Below are 12,500 nucleotides of genomic sequence, written 5' to 3'. Positions count from 1 at the left end.
GAGGAGAGGAGAGACCCTACGAGTGAGCCCTCACATATTCATATAACTCATAACCAAAGCACCAGAACCAGGTCCAGGTCCAGCTCACCCGATGACCCGGGTCCCGTCCTCGCCCTCCGCCGGCTCCCCTCCCCCGTGGTTCTTGTTGTTCCACTGCCTCACCAGGCCGCTGACGCTCCGCCCGCCCTCCGGCTCCGGCGCCCGGCCGTGGTCGGCGCGGGTAAGTCACCCGTCAAATCATTCTGGCGTTCCAGCGGCTCCGCGGTCCGACGCGGGCCGGGCCCGGCGCCGCAGGGCGCTCACCTCCTGGGTCTTCCTGCGCAGGACCTGCTCCTGCTGCCGCTTCTGGGACTCCAGGGACCGGATCTGGTACTGAAGGACGGGAGAGGACTTCAGGCTACAGAGTCTCCAAGGCCCGCCCCAGTGTAGGCCTCCTGCCTGAGCTCCACCCACTGTCAACTCCCGTCAGCAAAATGTTCTCGCAGAGATGTTTGTTGACTGACGTGACTGACGGCTGGCTGACTGACTGACTGACTGACGGCGGCTGACGGCGGCTGACTGACGGCTGACTGACTGGCGGCGGCGGCGGCTGACTGACTGACGACTGACCCCGGCTGACTGACTGACTGACGGCGGCTGACTGACTGACTGACTGACGGCTGACGGCTGACTGACTGACTGACGGCGGCGGCGGCTGACGGCTGACGGCGGCCCCGGCTGACGGCGGCGGCGGCGGCGGCGGCGGCTGACTGACTGACGGCGGCGGCTGACTGACTGACTGACTGACTGACTGACGGCCCCGGCGGCGGCGGCGGCTGACTGACTGACTGACTGACTGACGGCAACTGACTGACGACTGACAACTGACGACGGCGGCAACTGACTGACCCCGGTAGCCCAGCTGGCGGCCCCAACTGACGGCGGCGGCGACTGACGGCTGGCTGACGGCTGACTGACTGACGGCGGCGGCAGCGGCGGCGGCGGCGGCGGCAGCTGACTGACGGCGGCAGCCGCTGGCGGCTGACGGCTGACTGACGGCGGCGGCGGCTGACGACGGCGGCTGACGGCGCGGCGGCGGCGGCCCCGGCGGCGGCGGCGGCTGACTGACTGACTGACGGCGGCGGCGGCGGCGGCAACTGACGGCTGACGGCTGACGGCGGCGGCGGCTGACTGACTGACTGACGGCTGGCTGACGGCGGCGGCGGCGGCGGCTGACTGACTGACGGCTGACGGCTGACGGCTGACGGCGGCGGCGGCTGACTGGCTGACGGCTGGCTGGCGGCGGCGGCTGACGGCGGCGGCGGCTGACGGCTGACGGCTGACGGCTGACGACTGACCCCGGCTGACAGCTGGCCCCGGCGGCGGCGGCGGCGGCGGCAGCGGCGGCGGCGGCGGCAGCGGCGGCGGCGGCGGCAACTGACGACTGACTGACGACTGACGGCTGACTGACTGACTGACTGACGGCGGCGGCGGCGGCGGCGGCGGCGGCGGCTGACTGACTGACTGACTGACTGACTGACTGACTGGCTGACTGACGGCTGACACGGCGGCTGACGGCGGCGGCTGACTGACGGCGGCGGCTGACTGACTGACGGCGGCGGCTGACTGACTGACTGGCGGCGGCGGCGGCGGCGGCGGCTGGCTGACGGCTGACTGACTGACTGACTGACTGACTGACGGCTGACGGCTGACTGACGGCGGCTGACTGACTGACGACTGACTGACGACTGACGGCGGCGGCGGCTGACTGACGGCGGCGGCGGCGGCAGCTGACGGCGACTGACGGCGGCCCCGGCGGCTGACTGACGGCTGACGGCAGCGGCGGCTGGCGGCTGACGGCAACTGGCAACGGCAGCGGCAGCGGCGGCGGCGGCGGCGGCGGCGGCGGCGGCCCCGGCGGCTGACGGCGGCTGACGGCTGACGGCGGCGGCGGCTGACTGACTGACTGACGGCTGACGGCGGCGTGGCGGCGGCGGCGGCTGACTGGCGGCGGCGGCGGCGGCTGGCGGCGGCAGCGGCGGCGGCGGCGGCGGCGGCGGCGGCTGACGGCGGCGGCGGCGGCGGCGGCGGCGGCTGACTGACTGACTGACGGCGGCGGCGGCGGCTGGCTGGCTGGCTGGCGGCGGCGGCGGCGGCGGCGGCGGCGGCTGGCTGACGGCGGCGGCGGCTGGCGGCTGACGGCTGACGGCGGCGGCGGCGGCGGCGGCTGACTGACGCGGCGGCTGACTGACGGCGGCGGCCCTGCGGCGGCGGGACTGACCGGCAGCTGACTGACTGACGGCGGCGGCTGACTGACGGCGGCGGCTAGGAGAGAGGAGGAAAGGAAGGCTGACGGGACTCATCTGAGAGGAGGAGAGGAGAGGAGGGACTGACAGGAGGAGAGAAGAGGAGAGAAGAGGAGAGGAGAGAAGAGGAGAGGAGGAGAGGAGGAGAGGGGAAAGGAGAGAAGACGAGGAGAGGAGAGGAGAGGAGGAGACCCTCACAGGTGAGCCCCCACATATTCATATAACTCATAACCAAAGCACCAGAACCAGGTCCAGGTCCAGCTCCCTTGGGACCTGGTCCGTCCTAACCTCCGCGTCCCCTGACCGGGTTCCTGTTGTTCGACTGGACCGACCGCCCGGCCGACAGCCCGCCCCTCCGGCTCCAGCGCCGGCCGTGCCTCGGCGCGCGCGGAGTGAGGTCACCGTGGTGTTCTGGTTCCAGCGGAAACCCACGCGGTCGGGCGGGCCGGTTCCGGCGCCCGCAGGCCTCCTGGGACGGCCTGCGCCCAGCGGCTGCTCCTGCTGCACGCCTAGGACTCCAGGGACTGGGACTGGTACCTGAGGGCGGGAGAGGACTGGGCTGAGGTGCCGGCCCCGCCACAGACTGACGGCGGCGGCGGACTGACCTCCACCACTGTCCAACTCCCGTACTGAAAGACTGACTGGCACACACTCACACACACACACACACACACACACACACACACACACACACACACACACACACACACACACACACACACACACACACACACACACACACACAGACACACACACACACACACACAGAGACACACAGACACACACACACACACACACACAGAGACACACACAGACACACACACACACACAGACACACACACACACCTGACCACACTGGACACACACACTGACACACCGACACACACAGCACACAGACACACACACACACACACACACACACACACACACACACACACACACACAGACACACACACACACACACACACACACACACACACACACACACACACACACACAGACACACACACAGAGACACACACACACACACACACAGACCACAAACACAGTTGCACGGCTGGCCTCCACACCGACAGGCTCCATGGTCACTGAGACACAGAGAGATGAGGAGCTGCTGACAACTGACTTGCTCATCCTGGAGCTGCCTCTGATGAACTGCTCCTCCCACTGATGGAGCTGCTCCTCCTCCCACTGATGGAGCTGCCTCTGACACTGATGTGCCTCACCGATGAAGGTGCTCCAGGCATGATGGAGAGCTGCTCCTCCTCCCCACTGATGGAGCTGCTCATATATATGCAGCCTACTGATGGAGCTGCTCCTCCCCCCACTGATGGAGCTGCTCCTCCTCCCCACTCACTGAGGTTCTGCAGCACGCGGTCCCGCTCCTGCTGCGTGTCCCTGATCTTGCCCTGCAGACACAGGTGAGGAGCTGCTCCTCCCCCCACTGATGGAGCTGCTCCTCCTCCCACTGATGGAGCTGCTCCTCCCCCCACTGATGGAGCTGCTCCTCCCCCCACTGATGGAGCTGCTCCTCCTCCCCACTGATGGAGCTGCTCCTCCCCCCACTGATGGAGCTGCTCCTCCTCCCACTGATGGAGCTGCTCCCACTGATGGAGCTGCTCCTCCCCCCACTGATGGAGCTGCTCCTCCTCCCACTGATGGAGCTGCTCCTCCCCCCACTGATGGAGCTGCTCCTCCTCCCACTGATGGAGCTGCTCCTCCTCCCACTGATGGTGCCCTCCCCCACTGATGGACAGCCCCCACTGACAGGAGCTGCCCCTCCTCCCACTGTGATGAGCTGCCCCTCCCACCGATGGAGTTGCCCCCACTGACGGAGCGTTCCTCCCACTGAGGAGCAGCCTCCCACCAGGAGGAGGAGCCTCTAGGCTGAGCTGCTCCTCCTCCACTGATGGAGGCTGCTGATCTGATGGAGTTGCCCTCCCCACTGATGGGGGACGAGAGGTCAGAGGTCAGCTTGTGGAGGAGGTCAAAGGTCAGGTGTAGGTGAGGAGACGTCCAGGAGCATGAAGATGGTTTGAGATGTTTCACCTTTCTCATCCGAGTCGGAGTCCACGAGGCTCTCGTCACTGTCGAACCCTTCCTCCTCCTCCTCCCTGCCTTCCTCCTCCTCCTCCTCGTCTTCCTCACAGCCGCTCTCCTCCTGCAGTGGAGACATGACTTCCTGCACACACACACACACACAAACACACACACACACTTTTACTTTCCTGAGGCGTATTGAACTCGAGCTCAGTCAGCCGCGTGCAGTACCGAGAGGAGCCGCTAGATGGCAGCACAGCATTACTCATGTCCCTCCACTTTGCAAAATGACTCCATGTGAAGAAGAGAATTAAATGTTTGCCTCATAATAAATGAACGAAACTAGTTATGGTATTTAATAATTAATAAAGTGTATTATCCGTGGCCCTGCCGGCCGGGGTCATGTGGGTCCATGTGGGGCCATGGGGGGCCATGTGGGTCCATGTGGGTCCATGTGGGGCCATGTGGGGCCATGTGGGCCATGGGGGCCATGTGGGGCCATGGGGGGCCATGTGGGTCCATGGGGGGCCATGTGGGCCATGTGGGTCATGTGGGGCCATGTGGGGCCATGGGGGCCATGGGGGCCATGTGGGCCATGTGGGTCCATGTGGGGCCATGTGGGGCCATGGGGGCCATGTGGGTCCATGGGGGGCCATGTGGGTCCATGGGGGGCCATGGGGGGCCATGTGGGCCATGGTGGGGCCATGAGGGGCCATGTGGGTCATGGGGGGCCATGTGGGTCCAATTAGGGGGCCATGGGGCCAGGGGGGCCATGGGGGTCCATGTGGGTCCATGAGGGGCCATGTGGGGCCATGGGGGCCATGTGGGTCCTTGGGGGGCCATGTGGGTCCATGTGGGACCATGTGGGGCCATGGGGGGCCATGGGGGGCCATGTGGGCCATGTGGGTCCATGTGGGGCCATGGGGGGCCATGTGGGCCATGTGGGTCCATGTGGGGCCATGTGGGTCCTTGGTGGGCCATGTGGGGCCATGGGGGGCCATGTGGGGCCATGGGGGCCATGTGGGTCCATGGGGGGCCATGTGGGTCCATGGGGGGCCATGGGGGCCATGGGGGGCCATGTGGGTCCATGTGGGGCCATGTGGGGCCATGGGGGCCATGTGGGTCATGGGGGCCATGTGGGTCCATGTGGGGCCATGGGGGCCATGGGGGCCATGTGGGTCCATGTGGGGCCATGTGGGGCCATGGGGGCCATGTGGGTCATGGGGGCCATGTGGGTCCATGTGGGGCCATGTGGGGCCATGTGGGTCCATGTGGGGCCATGGGGGCCATGTGGGTCCATGTGGGCCATGTGGGTCCATGTGGGTCCATGTGGGGCCATGGGGGCCATGGGGGCCATGTGGGTCATGGGGGCCATGTGGGGCCATGTGGGTCCATGTGGGGCCATGGGGGCCATGTGGGTCCATGTGGGTCCATGGGGGGCCATGGGGGCCATGGGGGCCATGGGTACCTCGGTGGGGTAGCTGACGTTGTCGTCTGAATCCATCTCTCCGTTCTGCCCGTTCTCTCCGTTCTCGTGAAGCTTCACTCGCTTCTTCAGACCTTTCTCCAGGTCGGGACTACGGAGGAGAAGAGGATCAGAGGTCAGAGGTCAGAGGTCAGAGAGGACTAGAGATAATAATAATAATAATGATAATGATAGTAATAATATTGTGTATTCTCGTCTTCATCATCTCGCGTCCTTCTCTCCTCACCTCGTTCTTCTCTGCCTCCTTTCCTTCTTCTTCAGCTTCTCGACGTCCACCGTGGCCCGGCGCAGCACGGCCGTCATCTCGGCCTCCATCGACAGCGAGGAGGGGGAGGAGCCAACGGGGTGGCCGGGGGCGGGGCTTAGGGAGGAGGCGGCCGGGTACGGGCCGCGCAGCGAGAGCCGGGCCGCCTGCCGGCGCAGAGACTCGTTGACGGCCTCGCTCTCCAGGAGCTTGGACCTGAGGAGCAGAACGTCCCGTCACGCCGGGTCTCACTTCTACAGAGCGTCAGTGAAGGCAACGCCGGCCCGGAAGGTTCTGGATCTCTTACCGAAGTTCTTCCACCTCCCGGATGTAGTTCTGGATCAGGGCCCCGATCTCCTTGGCGCCCTCGCCTGCGATCAAGAGAAGGAGGAGCCTCAGGACCCGGGACGCTCTCCGAGGCGACGCGAAGGCGGAGGTGCACCTACCCGACTTGGCCAGCAGGGCGCTGACCTCAGTGGCCAGCAGGTGGCTGACCCGCGCGTTGAGGTTCTGGACGGTCTCCTGCATGGCGCCGACCCGGAGCCGCAGGGCGTCGCGGTCCCGCTGCAGCAGCAGGTTCTCCTGGTGCAGGTCGCTGAGGCCCTCCGGCCCGCTGGGGCCCGCCACCCGCTTGCCCTGCACATCAGAGTGAGGACCCTGAACGCCACACAAACTGCATGGACCCTGAACGCCACACACACTTCACCTCATGGACCCTGAACGCCACACAAACTGCAAGGACCCTGAACGCCACACGCACTTCACCTCATGGACCCTGAACGCCACACGCAGCCTGAACACCACACAAACTGCAAGGACCCTGAACGCCACACGCACTTCACCTCATGGACCCTGAACGCCACACACACTTCACCTCATGGACCCTGAACGCCACACGCAGCCTGAACACCACACAAACTGCAAGGACCCTGGGGCCCACACACTTCACCTCATGGACCCTGCACGCACTTCACCTCATGGACCCTGAACGCCACACACACTTCACCTCATGGACCCTGAACGCCACACGCACTTCACCTCATGGACCCTGAACGCCACACACACTTCACCTCATGGACCCTGAACGCCACACGCACTTCACCTCATGGACCCTGAACGCCACACGCACTTCACCACACAAACCTTGAACACCACACGCACCCTGAACCCCACACTCACTTCACAACACGCACCTCATGGACCCTGAATACCACACGCACAACACCACACAAACTTAATGGACCCTGAACACCACACTCACCTCATGGAACCTGAACGCCACACACACTTCACCTCATGGACCCTGAACGCCACACAAACTTCAGACCCTGAACGCCACACACACTTCACCTCATGGACCCTGAACGCCACACACACTTCACCTCATGGACCCTGAACGCCACACGCAGCCTGAACACCACACAAACTGCAAGGACCCTGAACGCCACACGCACTTCACCTCATGGACCCTGAACGCCACACGCAGCCTGAACACCACAAACTGCAAGGACCCTGAACGCCACACACACTTCACCTCATGGACCCTGAACGCCACACGCAGCCTGAACACCACAAACTGCAAGGACCCTGAACGCCACACACACTTCACCTCATGGACCCTGAACGCCACACGCACTTCACCTCATGGACCCTGAACGCCACATGCAGCCTGAACACCACAAACTGCAAGGACCCTGAACGCCACACACACTTCACCTCATGGACCCTGAACGCCACACGCACTTCACCTCATGGACCCTGAACGCCACACACACTTCACCTCATGGACCCTGAATGCCACACGCACTTCACCACACAAACTTCACAGACATTGAACACCACACTCACTTCACAACACGCACCTCATGGACCCTGAATGCCACACGCACAACACCACACAAACTTAATGGACCCTGAACACCACACTCACCTCATGGAACCTGAACGCAACACGCACTTCACCGACCCTGAACGCAACACGCACTTCCCGGACCCTGAACGCAACACGCACTTCCCGGACCCTGAACGCAACACGCACTTCACTGACCCTGAACGCAACACGCACTTCACGGACCCTGAACGCAACATGCACTTCACGGACCCTGAACGCAACATGCACTTCACAGACCCTGTGGCCGCCACAACAGCAGCTCAGAGCCCGGGTCCGGCCCCCTGGTGGATCTTGTGGATCTGGTGGATCTGGTGGATCTGGTGGATCTTGTGGATCTGGTGGATCTGGTGGATCTGGTGGATCTGGTGGATCTGGTGGACCACGTGCGTGTTGCAGCTCTCTCCTCTCACCGTCTGGAAGTCCAGCAGCTCCATCTGGAGCCGGGCGTTCTCGGCCCGCAGGGCGCTGATCTGCTGGCTGGTCTTGTCCTGGTTCACCACCACCTTGTTCCGGATGTTTCGGGCCCGGTTGGCGTACTTCAGCGTGTTCAGCGTCTCCATGAAGTCTCGGTCCGACGGGCTGACGCAGGCGATCATCACCGTGCGGCTGCAGGGAGAACCCTCATGAAACTACAGGAACTCAATGTTATATACAGACAGGTGGAATGTGTGTGTGTGTGTGTGTAGTATGTGTGTAGCATGTGTGTAGTATGTGTGTGTGTGTGTGTGTGTGTGTGTGTGTGTGTGTGTATGTGAGTGTGTGTATGTGTGTGTGTGTATGTGTGTGTGTGTGTATGTGTGTGTGTAGCATGTGTGTAGTATGTGTGTGTGTGTGTAGTATGTGTGTAGCATGTGTGTGTGTAGTATGTGTGTGTGTGTGTGTGTGTGTGTGTGTGTGTGTGTGTGTGTGTGTGTGTGTGTGTACCTGTTGCCTCCCAGTGAGTCCTGCAGCAGACGGGTGAGTTTGGAGTCTCTGTACGGGACGTGGCCTCCCTTCTTGCTCTGGTCCCCTAAAGCACTGATCACATTACCCAGCGCCAGCTAGAGCACACACACGCACACACACACACACACACACACATTATTAACATGCAGACATTTAAAGGTTCTCAATACGACATTCAAAGCAGAGAAATTGCTTCCTTACAGCTCTCAACATGGCGGCCAACAGTACAAACAAAGGCCTGTTGACCTGGAGGGTCACACACACACACACACACACACACACACACACCAGGCCACAGTTGATGGAGATGCCCTCCCGGGCCCTCTCCCCTGTGGCTCCGGTACGTTTCAGCCTCTCGGAGCCGGCCAGGTCCACGAAGTGGAACTTGGCCGTCAGGGTCTCGAACTCGGGCGGAGCGATGGGGCCGGAGCCCACGCCATTGGGCTGAGTGATGGGGGCGGAGCCTATGCCATTGTTCTGAGTGATGGGGGCGGAGCCTATGCCATTGTTCTGTGTGATGGGGGCGGAGCCTACAGCTTCCAGCTCCCCGTTGGCTTCTCCAGCTGAGTTCTGCAGGACAGAAAACAACTTCTCACATCTCCTAGTAGCTCCTTCATCGCCGTTAATGCTGGTCCTACATTGAGATTAGATGTACCCCCCCCCCCCTCACCACTTGAGCCTGCTGACACACTCTCATCTGACAGAGGTAGATGGTGAAGATGGCGTGCGACCGCGAGCTGGTGGCGTTCATCTGGGTGCTGGCCGTGGTGCGGGACAGAGCGCCGAGCTTCAGGCACTGCAGCAACTGCACCACACACACACACACACACACACACACACTATAAATTATACAATTGAAAAGCCTGAAATAAAAGATTTTTAGACCACATGGACAGTAACACACACACGTACACACACACGTACACACACACACACACCTCCTCCTCGGAGTGCACCAGTCGAGACGTGACCCCTGTGGTGTAGATGCTGCCGCCGGCGTCTTCGTGGATCTTGATGTTGGACCTCCGGTTCCGGGCCTCTGGGTCTCTGGCTTCGTCGAACAGGTCCAGAACCTCTTCGTTGTACAGCTGCAGTACCCACAATGCACCAGGATAGAAGTTATAAGACTCAGAATGATCTTCATCCTCTTTCCTCACAGCCGAGTTTCTTATTTACACAGACGACTGAAGCAGAGAGGGCAAAGGTCACAGAGGTCACACAGACACATCTGGTAACCGTCAACATAGATAACCTTTGACCTGAGAACACACACGTCCAGCAGAGAGCAGCAACGACATGAACAAGAGAAAGCTGGAAAGATATTTGATTGTAATTATTGTTACATAAATCTTATTAAAGTAATTGGATCACACACACACACACACACACACCTCCAGGAACTGGGCGCTGACTTTAAACTCGGGCGGGGGGGTGCCGGCCTCCTGGGCGCGCGCCCTGCTGCTCTGGATGCCCTCAAACAGCTGGCGGACGGCCCGCGGGATGATGCCCTGGTCCTGCTGGCCCAGCCTCACGTCGAAGCCCATCCCCATGGTGTAGGTCTTCCCCGAGCCGGTCTGGAACACAGCGTCTATTACTGCTCACGCACTCTCTCCCACCGGTGGACCGGCAGGGTGACGCCCCTTTGCCCTCTCACCTGCCCGTAGGCGACCACCGTGGCGTTGTACCCGTGGAAGCAGCCCTCGATGAGCTGGTGCACGCAGGCCCGGTAGATGTGCTGCTGCTCCGAGTCCACGTCCAGCACGAAGTCGTAGGTGAAGGCCTTGTCCTTCCCCAGCAGCACCTGGGGCTCCCCGGCTGTGACCAGCGTGCACACCTGGCAGCCCTCGATCTTCTCCTTGGCCATCTGAGGCCGGATCCTGGAGGAGAGGAACACGCCTTCATCAGACCGCCACGTGGCCTTCACTACAGCAGACCTCCAACCACAGAGGACCTGGATGCTCTGCTTCTTCACGAGGAAACCCTGCAGAATGGTGACCTCTGACCTCTGACCCCTGAGTAACAGACAGAGTGACCTAGAAAGCAGCTGGCAGAACGTTGACCTTTACAATCAGAGGCGGTGGGCTAACTGGCCTATAGCAAGATGTTTAAACACAAGTACACACACACAGACACACACACACAGACACACAGACACACACACAGACACACAGACACACACACACACACACACAGACACACACACACAGACACACACACAGACACACACACACACACACCCCAGTGGGCTGCCTCTCCTGGGACTCTGGGCGTCATGGTAACAGCTGTGGTCATTTCCAGGCTTCTGATTGGCCAGATGAAGATAGCCGATCAATGGGTGACCCGTGTCTCGCAGCCCGGGCCCCGGATGCCCCGAGGGGGGCCGGTGCCCCGATGCCCCGAGGGGGCCCGATGCCCCGAGGGGGGCCGGGCTCCTCTCCTCTCGCAGCCGACGTGTCCTACATTGTCTTTAACGATCACACTCAGGGGGGGGGTCCTAAAGACCACCTAGTTTAGTTTAGAGTCTGAACTAACTGCTCTTCATCTCATCGTCACAGGGCCGTCAGCCCTCTTCATCAGAGCCCCCCCCCCCCCTGCTCCAGAAGGAGTGAGGAAGATGAAGAACACGATGTTCTTCATGAAGCAGAACCAGAACCAGCTCGAGGAGAAACAACAAGACAATGTGACCACTGGTTACCATGGCAACCGTCTGGAAACCACAGTTTCACAAGTTACATCATAAAGGACACACACACACACACACACACACACACACACACACACACACACACACACACACACACGTTGTGTCACCGCTCTTAAACACATTAAATAGATTCATTTATTATTTCGTGATCAAATCTGTTTAAAGCCTCGTGATGCGTCACCTGACTCACACAACAGCTACACAACAGACTCACACAACAGCTACACAACAGTCACACACTGTCACCTGACTCACACAACAGCTACACAACAGACTCACACAACAGCTACACAACAGACTCACACACCAGCTACACAACAGACTCACACACTGTCACCTGACTCACACAACAGCTACACAACAGACTCACGCACTGTCACCTGACTCACACCAGCTACACAACAGACTCACACACTGTCACCTGACTCACACACCAGCTACACAACAGACTCACACACTGTCACCTGACTCACACACCAGCTACACAACAGACTCACGCACTGTCACCTGACTCACACACCAGCTACACAACAGACTCACACACTGTCACCTGACTCACACACCAGCTACACAACAGACTCACACACTGTCACCTGACTCACACAACAGCTACACAACAGACTCACACACTGTCACCTAACTCACACAACAGCTACACAACAGACTCACACACTGTCACCTGACTCACACACCAGCTACACAACAGACTCACACACTGTCACCTGACTCACACACCAGCTACACAACAAACTCACACTGTCACCTGACTCACACAACAGCTACACACCAGACTCACACCAGCTACACACCAGACTCACACACCAGCTACACACAGACTCACACACTGTCACCTAGGGTTGGGTACCGAAACCCGGTGCCAATATGGTACCGGTTCCAATACAACC

General features: G+C 61.0%; 1 protein-coding gene across 1 annotated transcript in view; it reads right to left on the bottom strand.

Moving 5' to 3' along the window:
- The window catches only part of kif21b (kinesin family member 21B), a 33,605-nt gene that overhangs the window by 13,462 nt on the left and 7,643 nt on the right, over positions 1–12,500 (bottom strand). Inside the window, 17 exon segments of the mRNA XM_056437368.1 lie at positions 89–372; positions 1,667–1,910; positions 2,157–2,304; positions 2,618–2,822; positions 4,097–4,230; positions 4,335–4,467; positions 5,794–5,902; positions 6,038–6,271; positions 6,363–6,426; positions 6,502–6,691; positions 8,357–8,552; positions 8,871–8,986; positions 9,180–9,461; positions 9,562–9,696; positions 9,830–9,979; positions 10,283–10,465; positions 10,546–10,768. Coding sequence (XP_056293343.1) covers positions 89–372; positions 1,667–1,910; positions 2,157–2,304; positions 2,618–2,822; positions 4,097–4,230; positions 4,335–4,467; positions 5,794–5,902; positions 6,038–6,271; positions 6,363–6,426; positions 6,502–6,691; positions 8,357–8,552; positions 8,871–8,986; positions 9,180–9,461; positions 9,562–9,696; positions 9,830–9,979; positions 10,283–10,465; positions 10,546–10,768 — 3,030 coding nt within the window.

The sequence above is a fragment of the Pseudoliparis swirei genome, chromosome 18 (genome assembly GCF_029220125.1).
Source record: "Pseudoliparis swirei isolate HS2019 ecotype Mariana Trench chromosome 18, NWPU_hadal_v1, whole genome shotgun sequence".
Taxonomy (NCBI): domain Eukaryota; kingdom Metazoa; phylum Chordata; class Actinopteri; order Perciformes; family Liparidae; genus Pseudoliparis; species Pseudoliparis swirei.
Note: the sequence above shows the minus strand (reverse complement) of the source record. Positions and strands in the feature narration are given on the sequence as shown.